Source organism: Phyllostomus discolor, chromosome 8 (assembly GCF_004126475.2).
Source record: "Phyllostomus discolor isolate MPI-MPIP mPhyDis1 chromosome 8, mPhyDis1.pri.v3, whole genome shotgun sequence".
In the NCBI taxonomy this organism is placed as follows: Eukaryota; Metazoa; Chordata; class Mammalia; order Chiroptera; family Phyllostomidae; genus Phyllostomus; species Phyllostomus discolor.
The window spans coordinates 113,705,780-113,721,653 of record NC_040910.2 but is presented as its reverse complement, the minus strand read 5'-3'; the positions used below and the strand labels follow the sequence as shown (position 1 = coordinate 113,721,653).

The 15,874-nt window shown below is 69.8% G+C and overlaps 1 protein-coding gene across 1 annotated transcript; it reads right to left on the bottom strand.

Annotated features, from left to right (window-relative positions):
• Positions 1 to 8,536: 8,536 nt before the first annotated feature.
• CHMP6 (charged multivesicular body protein 6) lies at positions 8,537 to 14,242 on the bottom strand. Its single transcript, XM_028521084.2, has 8 exons — positions 14,100 to 14,242; positions 11,912 to 12,021; positions 11,751 to 11,838; positions 11,274 to 11,360; positions 10,385 to 10,450; positions 10,068 to 10,148; positions 9,296 to 9,350; positions 8,537 to 8,671 (listed from the first exon to the last, which is right to left on the bottom strand). The coding sequence occupies exons 1-8, from the start codon at positions 14,160 to 14,162 to the stop codon at positions 8,616 to 8,618; spliced, it is 606 nt and encodes a 201-aa protein (XP_028376885.1). The 5' UTR covers positions 14,163 to 14,242; the 3' UTR covers positions 8,537 to 8,615.
• Positions 14,243 to 15,874: the final 1,632 nt, after the last annotated feature.

The window sequence follows — 15,874 nt, the reverse complement described above, 5'->3', positions numbered from 1 at the left end:
CTGCAAACCACCGGCTGCCTTCGCTGGGCGGCGCTCACGCCCGTGACTTTCCACGGCGGCCCCCGAAGGAGCGCAGCTGTCCTGCACCTCCTGTCCCTCCCGCCCCCCGCTGGCCCCCCAGCGGCAGCCCAAGGATGTGTGCGCGAGCTGCAGCGCTGGTGACCGTGGCCGAGAACGGAAGCCACCCACGTGTCCCCCGACGGGCGAGGGGACGGAGCAGCTGCGGCACGTTCACACGGCGGAATACTGCCCGGCTGTGAGAGAAGGGGCTCTCGCCGCCGGTGCCGGCCCGCACGGACCTAGCGCGCACCCGGCTGCGGGGCGCGTCCGGCGGGAGAACGCACGCCGTGTGCCGCCACGCACACGTGGAACCTCAGAGACGCCGTCACGGGTCGGTGGCGTTGCTGGGTGCTTCCCCTCGCCAAGTGCACGGCACCTGTTTCCCCGGCCCGCGCTTCTCTGGAACTTCAGCTCGTTTCAGAGCCCCGTTGGGGTCGGGGGGAGTGGGCCTGAGAGCCGTGGCTGCCCCGGAGGCTCCTCCCACCCACCACTCGAGCCTCCCGGACCCTGTTCGGCACCCTCTGTAGCCCTGGCCGAGGTCCAGTAGCGGCAGGGACCACACCGCGTGTCTCCGAGTCCAGCCCTTCTTGCCTCTACCAGCAGCCCCGTGGGCAGAGGAGGGTGGTGTGTGTGGGGCTGAGGGCTCTGGCTGGCAGCCCCGCCTGCCCAGGGCTTCAGCAAAGAGCCCGGGCAGGTGCCCTTGGACGCGCGGGGTGGACGGAGGACCTGCCGCCTGCAGACACTTTGGGTGGGAGCCCAGACGGCTCTGGCCCTGGCAGGAGGACCGTGTGGCCGGCCAGCTCCTGGCCAGGAGCCAGGGAGCCTGGCTCAGCGACCTGCCTGAGGCGTCCGACCACCAGCCTGAGGGCCAGGTGGAGCAGGGCGCCATGCTGGGGCCGGGGCCGGGGAAGGGCTTTCCCAAGGCCCCCGGCTTGGAGGGGGGCGGGGCTGCCACCGCACCTTCTCCCATCACCCCTACCACCGTCCCCCCAGCTCTTCTTCCCCCCAGGGTCCTCTGAGGGCCAGGCCCCCCATCTCCTGCGCTCAGACACCCACAGTGGTGGCCACTGGCACGTGGACCCCTCCGCCTAGTCTGCCCTCTGACCCCACGGAGTCCCCAAGTTCCCACCTGTGGGTACCTGCCGGGTTCCTGCAAGATGGTTGGAAACTCCGGAAGCTTCTGGGGGCCTTCCCCCATCTCCGGCAGCCCAGCCCTGACCCCCCCAAGGCTGCTGATCAAGGCAGCCGGTGCCTGAAGCCCCTCTCCCCCAGGGCAGCTGGCACCCAGAGGCCCTAAATGAAGCTCATTCAGGAAACTCACGCTGCCACGAAGCCCAGGTGGGCGGTGCGAGGTCCGCGGCCATTCCGACCGCTGGTCCTCCGGTTCCCGCACCCTCCCTCGGCTGCCCCCGGCTTCCGCTCGGCTTGGCTGCCCAGCGGTTTGATTCTGGTTCATCTCGGCCCAGTTCGCTTCGGTTTATCCTGTCCGGGGATGGCTGAGCTCCTCGAATCTCAAATTGCTGTCTTCCACCAAACTCGGGATGTTTTCAGCTGTTGTTTCTTCAAACTCCCCCCCGCCCTTCCATCTCCGCAGCCCCCGCCCTACACCCAGGGCGGTAACGCCACAGGCCGGGCCCCGGGCGGCTGTCCGAGGGCCCCGGGGCTCCAGCTGGCTGAGGACCGTGGACGGCTGCAGGGTCCCCCGTCAGCCCCGGTCACCGCCGCCCCCGGGCCTGGCGCGCCACACCTTCCTCACGTGTCTGGGACCCCACTGTCCTCCTCCGAAACGCGCACCTGGCTCTTCTGTGGGGCTCCTGCTCCTGGGCTGAGAGGCGGGGCTTCCCACCTGTTTCCAGCGATGGGACCTCCACCTGCGGGAGGTCGTTCCGACGGCTGCTTTAGGCAGAGGGGGTTTCCTGGCCCCCCGCCTGGGTGGTGTGGCTGCTGGCACCTGCCGCTCCCTTCTCCCTCGGAAGCTGGTCACAGCTCCAGGCTCTTGCACGCCGAGGGTCATGGCTCTGGGCTCTTGCACGCCGAGGGTCACGGCTCTGGGCTCTTGCTCGCCGAGGGACACAGGGCCGTCAGTTCGATGCTGTGGCCTCAGGGCGTGTGGACCCTCTGGGGGGTGGACGGTGCTTCTCCGTGAGCCGCCGGCTGCCCTGGTTAGCCGTGACCTCCCGTTCTCGCCTCCAGCGGCCAGTGGCTCCAGTCGCCGTTCAGTGTCGCCGTCTTGTCTGCTGCCTGGGGTCTGTCCTGCGTGTGAGTGACTCGGGGGCGACTCGTGGCCTGTGCTGTCCCCACAGACCGCGGGTCCCCCTCCCCAGCTCTGGCTGTGCAGGGGCCTTTCCGAGTGCCTCTTGCTGGGAGCACCGGGCCCGGGCAGAGTCCCAGCTCTGTGCGGCGGTCCTCGGGGAGAGGTGGTGATGTGGACTGTCTCCCCGACGCCCCGCCCCAGCCCCGGCACAGCGTGCTCGCGGCTGCTCCTTGTCACCTGAGGTTCAGCTGCGATGGAGGACAGGCTGGGCTGGCACGTGGCAGGAGACCCTCCACGTGTCCTCTGAAGCAGGACAGGCCACGGGGGGCGATGCAGTGCACCCCAAACGACGCTGTGGACGTCTGTGTCTGCCGGAGGACCTTTCCCCGCCGTCCGCAGCTAGCCCCTTGGCGCCCGCCCACCCTCCTCTGCACGCCGCTGGCACACCGAGAGGCTGGGACTGTGACCGGGCCCACCGCGGCCGCCTTGCCGACACAGGCCTGGGCAGTGGCCCTGTGGGTCCCCAGGGCCTCTCTGTGGGGGAGTAGGGGGGGCCCCTCCAGACATGGCCCTCGGAATAAAGGCTCATCCCTGTGCGGGGGGATGTGGTCTCGTGGCTTCCTTCAGTCCCAGGGAGACTCAGGCCAAGTGCCACTGAGGGGGATCTCACTCGGACAGCTGGATGGGTAGGTTTCCGTGTTATTTCTGAGAAAACGCTCCCTGGGCAGTCAGTGGAGCAGGCAAGGCCGCAGGGAGTGGGACGGTACTAGGCCAACCCTGTACCTCAGAACACGGCTCTAACGCGGCGCTCAAGCACGCCGGGACCCACAGCACCCGGGGAGAGACACGCGGCCCCGCCCGCAGCCATCACCGAGGCCACGACCGGTCTACACTCCGCCGGCCTGGCCAGCAACCCCTTCCCACAGTTTGGGGTGTCTGTCACAGAGCGGATCAGCACCCCAGAAGCTGGGACACCACCTCAGATGGCCCCTCCCTTGGACTTTCTGATTTTTTTTTAAGATTTTATTTATTTATTTTTTGAGAGGGGAGGGAGGGAGAAAGAGAGAAACATCAATGTGCGGTTGCTAGGGGTCATGGCCTGCAAACCAGGCATGTGCCCTGACTGGGAATCGAACCTGCGACACTTTGGTTTGCAGCCCACGCTCAATTCACTGAGCTATGCCAGCCAGGGCTGGACTTTCCGATTTCTTAAGCAGGTGGTTCTAACATAATCCCAGCGTCCCCTGCCGGCCCAGGGGCAGTGCTGTGAGTACAAGCCGGTGGGGCGCCGCTGCCTGCGGGGGGGAGACTCCCCACTGATGAGCCCCAGGGGGCCCGCGGCCCGCAGCAGCCAGAGACCCCAGGTTTCCTTGGACATCGCGCTGCCTGGAGGAGCTCCTGGGACCCACACCCGACCCTGGGACCTCACACGCAGTCCATGCGCCCCTCGTCTGCCGGTCCCAGCCACGCCCTCCCTGAGGTTCCTTCTGTGCAGCCTCCCGCCCCCCGCCCCCAGCTTCAGATCGAGTCCCAAGCGCTCTGCCCCCCTCAGCGGTGCAGCAAAGCCCTGCCAGCCTGCCGCTGCCGGTTCCGGTTCCGAAGGCGGCCCAGGGCCAGGCAGCACCGGTCTGCCCACCCGCCCTGCTCGGCCCGGAAACCCGAGAAAGGGGAAGAGGGAGGGGCGGGGGAGGAAGGGGTGGGATTTTGCCTGAAATGCTGTGTGGACTTCGTCCTTCCTGTTTGCATTACTTGGGGGCTGGGGATGGGCAGGAACAGCGGAAGGGAAGGCGGCCACGGTGACCCGCATTGTGCTGGGGGTTCTGGCCGGACAAGGAGGCGCGGCGCGGAACCAGAGCGTGGGGTCCCCGGTGTGCGCGGGAGGCTCGGACGGGACCAGCCCGTCGGGGCTGCGGGAGGCAGCGCTGCGTGCGGGACCGAGCGGGCTTCCCTGCGCCGGCGTCTCTCGGCCGCGGCCTGCAGCGCCAGAGGCCCCGTGCGATGCGTGAGGACACGTCACCCTTGCAGTGTGTGACCGGAAGTCGAAATCGGGAAAACACTCCATGGAAGTAGCATTAAAAAGAGTACAGCCCGTGGTGATAAACTGAGCGAAAGAAGCACAAGACGTGCGCTCCGAACACCCCACGGCGTTGCCGAGGGCGCTCCGGGGGCCTGAGCGAGGGCTCCGGGGACCCCGAGGCTGAACGGCGCCGCCCGCACAGTCCCCGGACCCACCCGCAGCCCGGCGCGCCGCTCCGAGTCTCTCCGGGCCTCTGCCCGGACACTAACAAACACGCCGACCCCACGGTTCGCGGGGAAATTCCGGGGACTCAGCGCAGCCCAAACCGCCTTTTGGAGAAGAACCAACGGAACTCGCGCTTCCGGATTCCAGAGCTCCCCACGCAGCTGCGGTCGGGACGCACGGGCTGACGTCACGGCGCACAGACGTCACGGCGCACAGCGCGGGGGCCCAGACAGAGGTCCGCGGTCGCGCTGCCGGCGACCCGGTTTCCAGCGAGGTGCCGAGGGTGCAGCGGGGGCAACCGCCGTCACTTCCGTGCACGGCGCCGGGACAACCGGGCGTCCCGGGCTCGAGACCGGAGCTGCGCCCCGGGGTGGGGACCCAGCGTGGCCGAAGCCAACGGGACCGAGGCCGGAGACCCAGCACGAGAGCTGGAGTCTTAGAACTTCTCAAGGAAAACGAGGTCGTCTTTGTGACCTCAGACTGGGCGACGATTTCTTGGAAATGATGCCCAGGGCACAGGCAACAAGAGTAGTTTCAACGTCCAAAGTGCCCGTTCTGCCAAGGACGCTGTCGACAAAGCAGAGAGACCCCGGGCTGGGAGAAGCTTCCGCAAACCCTACCCCCGGTTACAGAGGCTGGTGTCCGGGACACACGAAGAGCTGCTACACGCAGTAACAAAGTGACAGCTCACCCAGTTTAAACTGGGCGAAGGAGCCGAACGTGTCCTGAAAGACACACGGACGGCCAGCGAGCACGGGCCACTCGGGAAACCACCGGGCCCGGGGGACAGGGTAACCCAGCAGAGCGCCCACACCACACTCGCAAGACACGGCAGTCAGACACAGCACGTGAGCCAGAGGCCGGGCCCGGAAGGCGCTGTGCGAGGCCACGTTGAGTGCCCAACAGGCCGGCCCAGGGCAGGAAGCAGGGCCGGGGGAGGGGGCGTGGCTTCCCCAGGGCGAGGGGACTGCCCCGGGGACTGGGCAGAGGGCGGCTCGGGGCTGCGTCTCAGGGACGCGGTGGGCAAAGGAGGCCATCGTGCCCCTGGACGCCCCCAGCGCGGCGCCCGAGAGCTCTGCTCTCGCCCCGTTCATTCCAGAGCCTCTGCTTCCTCAGCGAGCCTCCCCCAAGAGCCCGGTCCGGGCGCAGCGCTGCTCACACCCCGTAACTGCCACACCCGATGAGCGCCCACTTCCCGCTGGGACAGGCTGGAGACGGTGTGCTGTCAGACCCACAGGGAGTGGAGGTCACAGGCAGTGGAGGGTCCGGAGAACCTGAGGTCCCTGGGGTGTGCTCCCACCAGAGACAGGCCAGGCTGTCTGTGTGCATTTTGAGGAAAGACAGGGGTGGCAGGAGGGGGACACGTCCCTAGGAGAAGGTCCGGGGTGTTCCCACGGCCTCACCGAGATCCCCGGCACAGGGCTGACAGGACCGGGCTCACCGAAGGGCCAGGGCTGGGCCAAGTCACGCAGCTGTCCTCGGCCAAGGGTGCAGGTTTCCACTGGGGAGGCCCCCAGCCACGTGTGGCCGTGAGGCCAGCCTCCCCCAGGGTGCACCTCTGGCCCTCTGCCCTCACCCCACGCAGCCCCCTCCCAAGTTTGGGGTGCGACTAGCAACCCAGCCCAGGGGGAATGCTCCTGCACAGGGGGGCCAGCCCCACCAGGAGCCCCAGGGCCTTCGTGGCGGCTGCCCGACGTCCCCAGGTTGTCTCTGCAGGTGGGGTGGGGTCAGCAGGAGACCCCACAGGGTGACAATGATGGGTGGTGAGGTCAGAGTTTAGGGATGTTGTCCCCAGCGCCCCCCCCTCCCCCACTGCCCATGCATGCTGGGCGTTGCCCCTTGCCCCACCCTCCCATCCTGTCCAGGGTGCACCCTCTGCCCACCCTTTCAGGGTCCCAGGCCTGCCTGAGGGCCCCCATGGGTCCCCTTTTGAGCCTCTCCTGCCCTGGGACGTGGGTGCTCTCAGGCCCTCCCCTCCTCCAAGTGCACCGCAGCCCCTAGGACACCAGCTCCGCGTGAACTCCGACCTGTGACGGTCCGGAGTCCCAGGCCCCAGGAGGAGGGGGCAGGGTAGGCTTGCCGGCTGCTGTTTGGGGAACAGGGCACGGAACTCACGAGCCTCCACCTGGCAGAGCATACTCTCTCTCTCACACACACTCTCACCCCCCACCCCCCAAACCCTGCTGGCGAGCCAGATGCCGTCCAAGGCTGGAGCCCGGAGTCAGCGGGAGGTCCCCCGGGTGTTGGGGCAAGCCTCCCTGTGTTGGTGAGCTTCCAGAAAGAGGGCTGGGTGAGGGACGCCAGCCTGGGCCTCCCTCCTCCCGGGGGGTCCGGGTGCCCCTCCCAGCACTGCAGCACAGAGCAGGGGTTCCTCAAAGCCCTCGTGGGGAGGGGACAGCCCGCACCCCGCCACACAGCCCCCCTAGGTGGAGCCACCCTTCCCTGGAGCACAGGCCTCGGGGGACAGCCCCGAGCTCCAGGGTCCTGGGGAGGCAGAGGGAGAGGACAGGGGCGCGCCCTGCTGGTGGGTGTCCGGAGGGCTGGCCCAGGGTCTGTGCCTCCCCCAGAGCAGGGCCTACACCCCCTCTCAACCTTCCCAGGGGCCCAGAAGCCAATCTGCAGACGGAGAGGGTCACCAGGCCAGCTTTCTTTCAGGTGAGGACTGCCCTCTGGCGTCCTGGGGACAGATGGCAGCATGTCACTCAAAACAGGAGCGAGAGGGCCCAGCAGCCAGACTGGCACCATTGATGGCGGTTTCTGCCAAATCCGGAGGCCAGTCGGCGGAGCCCCCTGCTGGCAGAGGGGTGCACTGTGCCCGCCGAGGATCCTGTCACACAGCAGGTTCCCAACCTGGAAAACCCGGGTGCCCAGCTCCCGCCCAGGAACCGCAGCCTGGCACGCCCACAGGGGCCCCCTCAGGTGGGACGCCCCTTCTCGGTCCTCGCCGCTGTCTGCTCACTCACTGCGGCGACTGGCTCCCCGCCCGGGAATCAGGGTCCTCCCCAGGAGGGTCTGCAGCCACCAGCCGGGGGCGCCACCCGGAACCTCTCCAACTCGGGGAGGCTGCAGGGCCCGTCCGGCAGGAGGCGGGACGAGGACACGGCCCTGTGCCAGGCTGGGGCAGCCTCCGAGGCGGAGGGTGGTGGAACGAGCCCCTCCACCCGCCCCCAGCCCTGCCGTGGGGCTGACCAGACAGGCCCCCCCTGAAGCCTGTGCCCGTGGGAGCCGGGGCACCAGGGGCACCCGTGACCCGCCCTAGCCCTCCCGGCCCGAGTCCATGAGGCGGGTGGCAGGGGTGCAGGATCCACTTTAATGGGGGCAACACCCCGGCGACACTGACTCCGGAACAGATGGTGAACCGGGACCGGGACTCCCGCCCCCTCCAGCCTGTCCTTGGCGCTGACAGCTCGGAGCTGGCAGGTTGGCAGGTCCCGGGTCCCTGCAGGTCCCATGCTCCAGCCCCAGAGTTCCACGGACACGCGGGCGCCACCGGCACCTCCGGGAACGCCGGCAGGGCCCACCGGTGACAAGAAGCGGGCGGGGCTCCAGGAGTCCAGCCAGCAGGGACGCGCCCCTCCTGCCATCCCCCAGATGCAGACGGAAGCATGGAGAGGCCTCCACCCCGGATCCACATGGTGACCGGGTGTGTCGGGGGGCCTGGCCAGGGCAGGCGCCCCTTGGCCGGAGTGCCCGCCAACGGACGGGAGCAGCAGGAAGTGAGGGGGAGGGAGGGGCAGGGTTCGGTGCGGCGTCCATCAGGAGAGCGCGGCCCGCAGCTCCTCCCGGGGCCGGGGCAGGAAGTGTCACCAGCACCAGGCGTGACGGGCCAGCCGAGGCCCTGCGGGAGCCACGGCCTCAGCAGCTGCATCTGGCCCGAGGGACCGAGTGGGGCCGTGCAGTCCCCGATCCCGGAGAGGCCCCCGGGGTCGGCCTGGCCGCAAGCCCTGCGTGCACTGTGCCGTCTGCACCGGCAGCCCGGCCAGGGCTGGCCACACACCCGACCTCACGGTGGCCCCGGTCCCTGGGGGGCCCCCACCAGTCCCACGCGGGGAGGCCGAGTTAGGAGGCTGCCACCAGGTCCGCCTGCCGGGGCCTGGCCTGGGCCGGGACTTTCTCTGCGGAGGGAACAGAGAGACGGGTGTCATGGGAGCGCACGCCCCCGGCTGGGGCTCCCAGAAGAGAGCGAGGGGGGCGGGGGGCAGGTCGCAGGGCCGTGAGCTCGGGGAAGGGCCTGGGCCGCGCCCCCGGGGACAGCGTGTCACGGCCGGGCCGGGTGGGGCCGGCGCTCCCACTGGACGGCAGGGAGCAGCCGGAGGGCCCGCAGCCCGGGGGGGTGGCGGCGGCAGCGGCGAGGGAGCGGAGGGAACAGGAACCCCCACAGACACCGCGGGGCCCGGGGGAGGCCTCCGCGCCTGTTCGGTGAGGCCCCCGGACGGTCGACCGGGGCCGGGAGCGGCGAGGACGCCAGCCCAGGAGAGTCTGCGTGGCCGACCCAACCTTCCCGGGCTCCCACCTTCAGGCCACGCCTCTCCCAACGGGGGTCAACTCTTCTGAGGTTGCCCACCCAGCGTGGGGCTCGGTGCTGCCCCCCGAGCTGGCCAGCAGCTCACCCACCGCACCAGGGCGCGGGCGGGACCCTGAGGCCAGGGCCTCTGCTTTGTTCTGGAACCTGCTGCTGCTTCCCGGAGGTCAGAGCGTCCCGGAGGACAGAGCGTCCTGGAGGACAGAGCGGGGAGTACCTGGGTTCTTTTCGGGCAGGGGCTCTGAAGGGACTTCTGGGAGCTCGAGTGGTTCCTGCAAGAGGCGGAAGGAAGGGCCGTGAGACGAGACCCAGGGGTCCACCCCCATGCCCTCAGCGGGGAAGGGTCCTGTCGCTCGGCTAGACTCAGAACGCACGAGAACCCCCCCACCCCGTCCAGGGCCCGGGGGGACCCCTCCAGCCTCCGGCAGTGCGGAAACAAGGAAAGGGTGGCCTCCCAACACGGGGTCCCTGAGGGGCTTCCGGACACGCTGGTCCAGGGTCCGGGCTGTGCCAGGGCCTCGGGTGCCCGGGGGTGCTGTGCGGTGCGGTGGGCTGTCCTATGAGTGCCGGTGGCCTCTTGTGGGGGATGGGGGGCCCCCAACCAGGGGGTGCGTGCGGATGCCCCAGGGTGAGCAGTGGCACTGGAACCCAACCCCCCCAGCCAGCCCACGGGCCTGGGGGAGGTGGGCGGTGCAGGCTGCGTGCACAGCGAGGGCAGCGGCCCAGAGACGGAGCCACCCACTGTGGAGCACATGCAGACCGCCGAGGCCCACGAGGCCGGTGCACACGGGCCTGTGCACCACAGTGGCCAGCGTGCGGGGAGAGAGAACAACAGGTCAAAGCCGCACTCCTGTCTACTGGGGAGGGTGCAGCCGAGGGTCTGCAGAGGCGGCACCCTGCTCTGTCTGGGGCCCCCACCACGACACGCAGGGGCACCCGGGCAGGCCCCCCGCCCGGGCGGCCGGGCTCAGCCCCGGGGGCCCCGCTACCTGAGTGATTTCGTTCAGCTCCTCCAGGATGGCGTCTTCATCCTCCTGCGTGAGGCTCCCGGCCAGCAGCTCGTCTATTTGCTGCGGAAGGAGGGGCCGAGGTGAAGTGTGCGGCGGGGCGGGGGCCGGGGGAGGCACCCCCCAGCGGAGCAGGGAGGCCGCCCTTGCCTCAAGCCCCTTCGAGTGACCGGAGGGGCCACCACTAGGCAGGGGCAGGCATGACCCCCCAGGGTGTCCCAGGGGCATCCACCAGGACAGGACGGCCCCCGCCCTTGCTCACCGAGGAAAGGGGGCCCCACGGAGGGGGTGACGCCTACCCGCTGGTACTCCACGGCCTCCTGGGTCTCGTCCAGGATGCGCTCCACCTCCTCTATGGACATCACCTAGACAGGCCCGGGGGGGGGGGGGGGGGAGCTCCTGAGTCCCGGCTAAGAGGCCTCATGAGCGCCCTGCGCGAGGGCCACCGGCTGCCAGGGCGCACAGCCTCGCCCAGACCCTCGTCCCAGCAAAGCTGGGCCGGCAGGGCAGGGCAGGGCAGGGCCCGGCCCACCGCCGGTCATGTCCATCCCAGCAGCAGCGGGCTGGGCGCTGTCCGTCGGCCCTTCCTGTAGCCGCGACCGGCCCTTCTCACCAGATCTCCCAGCGGAAAGTCTGCTCCAGCAGCTCCAGGCAGAAGCAGGGGAAAGGCAGAAACCGTTTCCTCTGGCAAGTGACTCGGTTTCCCTTAGGCGAGCTCCAAGCAGCCCCTCTGCCGGACTGGCAGGGACGTGCCACGCTCACCACTCGGCAGAGCAGAGCAGCCCAGCCAGGGCCCTGGGCCCACCCCCTGCCCCGGCCCCCGTCCTGGGTGGAGGGGCAGGGCTCCAGCCCATCCTCGCCGGGCCTCACCCTCCTGCCACCAGCCACCTCCAGGCTGTGTCTGAGATGAGGCTGTGTTCACCTCCTCCAGGGAGCCCTCCAGAACAGCTCACCACACCCTTCCCCACACCAATCAGACTTCCCTCTGGCCACGCTGGCATCCGTGGACCCCAGACCCGGGGTTTGTTCATCGCTCTGTTTCCGGTCGACACCGGAGCCCACCTGTCCGGCCGGACGGCCACCCCCCCCCCCCTGCAGTGACAGGGTGATGGGCCCTCCCGCCTCCCCTCTGGCATGAACACGGTGGTGGCCGCAGGCAGGGCCCCGCCCCAGGCCCCGAGGACCCACCTGGTGCATCCTGTTGAGACACTCGTTCCCCAGCCGCAGCCCCTCCAGCACCTTCGTCTCGATCTGGGCGAACTCGATGCTCTGCACCTGGGGGGTGGGGGGACATGGGCCGGCCCGAGGGTAAGCGCCGCTTCGACCGCTCTGGCCCCAGGCCTCCCTCCCGCCCTCTGCGGCCCACCCCATGGTGAGGGGGCTCAGGAGGGGCTGCCGACCGCTCCCAAGCAGCAGTGTGCAGCACCTAATGCCAGGGACACTCCAGGAGCCCCCGGAAGGCCCCTGACACCTCCTGTCACTGGGGCAGACCCTGGCCCACCTGGGCCACCCAGAAGCAGCCCAGGCCCAACCATCTTCCTGTGGGAGCCCGCCTGCCCTCAGCTCCGGAGACCCTCAGCTTCCCGTCACCGCCCCCCTCCCCTCCAGGCCAACCCCCGCCCCCGCCCCGGGCTGAGGGGCCCGGAGGGGCTCCCCGCGGCCTACCATGGTCTCCAGGCTGGTGATCTGGTTCTCCGTCTTGTCCAGCAGCTGCTCCCGGTACCGCTTCTTCTTCAGCAGCAGCTTGGCCCGCCTGCAGGGGGGACGCCAGTGAGCCCGGGTGGCCCCGCTGCCCCCCCCAACCCCGCCGGGCCCCCCACACTCACTCCTTCTTGCCGTCCCGCAGCAGCTGCCGGGCGATGCCCCGCTCGCGCTCCAGCTGCTGTGCCACCCGCTTCTGGTACTGCCTCAGCTTGTCCCGCTGCTGCTTTAGTTGCTGCGGGGAGCGGCGCCCGTTACCGCCGGGCCGGCCCTCGCCGGGCGCCCCAGCCGCTACCCCTGGAAGTGCGCCCTCTGCCCCGGGGCCACGTCCGGAGACATTCCTGACTGTCTGAACTGGGAGGTGGCCCAGGCACCCGGTGGGGAGGCCGGCGGTGCTGCTCAGAGCCCTGCAGTGCCCAGGGAGGCCCCCATCCAAGCCGGCCAGCTGTGTCCACAGTGCTGTGCCAACGGCCACCGCCGAGAGGCACCCGGTGCCGTCTGAGAGGAGGACGGGTGCTCTGGGGCCGGGACAGGGGAGATGCGGGGCCTCTCGGCTCAGTCACCCTCCCGCCCCAGCAGCGGCCTGCGCTCCGGCCTGCCCCTCTGGGCCCCAGCTGCCTTCCCACCGTGGGCTCGGCCTGGCATGCGCTCTTGTTGCCCGGCATGTCTGCTAGGCCCTGCCGGCACATTCAGAGGGGGTCGTGCACTCCTGGCGAGCACCTGGGACCCGAGTGCTGTCCGACAGAGGGTGCACGGTCGTCCCTGCGCCTGGACCAGCCTCTCCCCGCCTCAGGCACCTGGGCTGGTCCTGGCGCCTGTGCAGCAGGGGCGCTGGGAAAGGCACCTGCAGACGGCGGGGCACCCTGCCCCCAGGGCTATGTCTCCCAGGTGGGTCGCCCTGAGCGTCAGTCGTTGGGGGACGCACATCTGTAAAACTCACCACGGTGAGGGGTGGTCCCCGGTGGAGACGCCCTTGGCTCTGCCTGAAGGGGGCGCTCCGCAGCTCCCTCTAACCGGGGCCCCCAGTGTCTGCCCCAGCACACGGCCAGCCTGCGGTCAGGCCCAGGACTTGCTCCGACAGAAGCACCCAGTCTTCCCCGGCTGCCTTCCCTCCCCAGGATGGGGGCACCCACCCCTGCCCCCGGGGGGGCAGCTCTCCAGGCTGGCAGTGCAGCCAAAGGGGCCTCAGCAGAGGGCACGAGCACTGGACGGGCACCGGGCCTTGAACCCCAGAGGGACCTCAGGCAGCGTTTGTGAGTCCCGTGCGGGTCGCACTGTCCCTACCGGGACCCAGCAAGGTGGATGCTTGGCAGGTGGCAGGTCTCCCGGAGGAGAACCCCGAGGGCGGGTCCTTAGAGAAGAGAACTGCCTCGGGGACTCCCCGTTCTGCCAGAGGCCTGGTCAGCCGGGGAGCAAAGGGTGGAGGGCGAAGGGCGAAGGCGGCGCGCCCGCGGGCAGCGCGGGGCGGGGCCCCGCCGTCCTTCAGGCCGAGCCGGCCTCCGGAGTGCCAGCGCCCGCACCCCTCCCGTCCGGCGCCCGCGCTGTGCCGGTCTCTCTACTGACAACCCCGTCCCCGGCTGCTGCTGCTGCTGCTTCCGAGGAGCTTCCGTGAAGGGCCTTTCATGACTTAACCGTGTCAGAGGCCAAGGTACAACCCCTGTCATTTCGCTTCTCTCTTCGTGAGCCCGGGCGCAGGACACTCAGAACAAAAAGCGAGAGTAGGGGCAAGTTCTGCTCCCACTTCCGACCGTCTCCTTCCCCGCGCGTTTTTTTTTTCTCGTAACGGAAACGGGTGGTTCTGGACACAGCGTTTCACGCAAAGCACGTTCGTTTCTGCTTCCCCACGAACTAGCTCGTGCCCGGGAGCGCCCGGGTAGTCGGGGCCGCAGCGTCGTCACCACGGCAACGGGCGGCCCGGCCTCGGCCCGGAACCGGCGGTCCGGGCGGTGGCCGGGGGGCGCCTTAGGGGCCGAAGCGGCCTCCGCACGCCGAGCGAGGGCGGCCCAGGCGGGCACGAGCCGGCCCTGAGCCCAGGGGCACCGCGGCCGCTCCCAGGCCGGCCCCGTTTTCTCTAACCCCCAGCTCCGGGGCACAGAGAGGGCGTCACGGACGGCCCCTCGCCCCGCGGCCTCGCCCCCGAGCCAGCAGCGCGCGTGGGCGCGGACTCGGGCCGCGTCCCCGGGCTGGCCCGCGCTGGGAAGCCCTCCCGCGAGCGTGGGCTCGTGCGCAGACCAAGCGCGGCCGAGAAGCCGAGGGGCATTCCCCACCGGCCCGGGACCGGACGCGGGGCCCGGCCGCAGACGGGCGTCTCACCAGGATGGCCTTGTCCTGCTCCGTGACGCGGCTCTGCTTCTTGCGACCAAACAGGTTGCCCATGGCGCCCGGCCCGCGGCCCCGCGCCCCCCACGCCCCCGGCGCCCCCCCGCCCGCCGCCGCCGGCTGAACCCCGTCGCGCCGTCGCCCCGCAGACACCGTCTGCGCCCCCGCCCCCTACGGCGGCCGCGCGGGGCCAGGCGCCGCAGAACGCGAACGGCCCACGGCCTCGACCAGCGACACAGCGCCCCCTGGGGCCGGCACGGAGAAGTGGCGCCGTGAACTGCCGTAGGGCCTGCGAGGTTGCGGGCGGTGGGCTCCACGTGCGCTCCCAGGGCGTGCCCGCCGCGCACACGGACTGAGCTCCAATCGACTCAGGTGGGATCTTTGCACGTGAATCGGGCGCACGGCGTGACTTCGAGGCCAGGGCATGAAGGCCACACGGCTGGTGTCTCGGGAGCTCAGCCGTCAGGGAAGAGGACCCAGCATCCCCAGAGAGGCCCTGCCCTCCCTGTGACTCCGCCACTTCGGCCCCCCATCAGCCGGGCCACCAGCTCGCATCGCAGGCACCAGAAGGGCGCCACGTGTGCTGACTGCCTGAACCTCAGGGTAGTGAGCGCCGCAGCAGGCGGCGGGCCGTCCCAGCGCAGGAGGTACCCACAGCCGTGGTTTGGGCCCCTGCGGGAGGTTCGGGGTGGAGCAGGGGGCGGGGCTGACACCTAGAACCCACCACAGGGGACCCCTGCCCTCTGCTCGCTGGACACTGGGCGACGGGTCATGACTCTCCATCTTCTTCGGTTCTGGGGTCACTTGGCCACTGCCCCAGACCCCCCCAGGCACCCTCCGCTGACCCCTGGGCCGTGCCTCTCTCGGTACCCAGGACGGATCCGGGGCCCGGTTTCGGTGGCAGCGGCTCCACCGTCATTCCGGGCCTGCAGAGCAGGGGGTTTCTCGGGACCTCGTGCGGGGCTGTGCTTCCTGGGCACACGGGGACTGGCACCCGATACACTCAGGCTGGGGCCCGGGACCGTGCTCGGGCATCCGTGTCTGCTCTTCCGTGCTGCCCGGGGCACCCGTGGGTCCCTCCACAAGGCTCCTGCCTGAGCAAGCCAAACCTGGTGTCCCTGGGGTGTGACCAGGTCAGCTGGGATCGCTGGACAGCAGGGCTCACAGGGTGCGGGCGGGCCGGCTGGCAGGCAGGGCTTGGTGGGGCCAGTGGGGTCGGGGGGTCAAGGTCAATCCACTCAACTCTCCATTTTGACTCTTCCACACTCCAGCGCTCCGCCCTGGGGAGGCTGAGAATTCAACCGACCCCGAGATTCTCCGGCCGCAGGACACTCGATGGGGAGTGGTTTCCCACCGAGACGGACCCGCAGCAGGACCCAGGGTCTTCCCCCGAGTAATCCCGCGTCCTTTCTGGTTTTCTGACCCCACCTCGGGCTGAGAACCTGAAGCCCCGGCTGCTCGGTGTACCAGTGTGGTCTCCCCAGCACACCCAGAAGCCGGCAGCCTGACGCCGTGCCCTGCAACCCGAGCTGCCCCTGGCTCTCATTCCCCGGGAGCCGGCTCACAGGCAACACTCCCAGAAGGCCACTGCAGGGGACTGTTCCCGCCACAGCACGCCCGGAGCGCCGCCCTGTTTGTCACAGGCGGCGTTGTTCTTGGGCAGCTGTGACAGGTGACCACGGGCCGGGCAGCTTACTGCCTGTCTGTCTGCAGGCTGCCGGCCGGTCGGAGACCGAGGTGTGGGCGGGGCCTCCCTCCTGAGCTGCCCC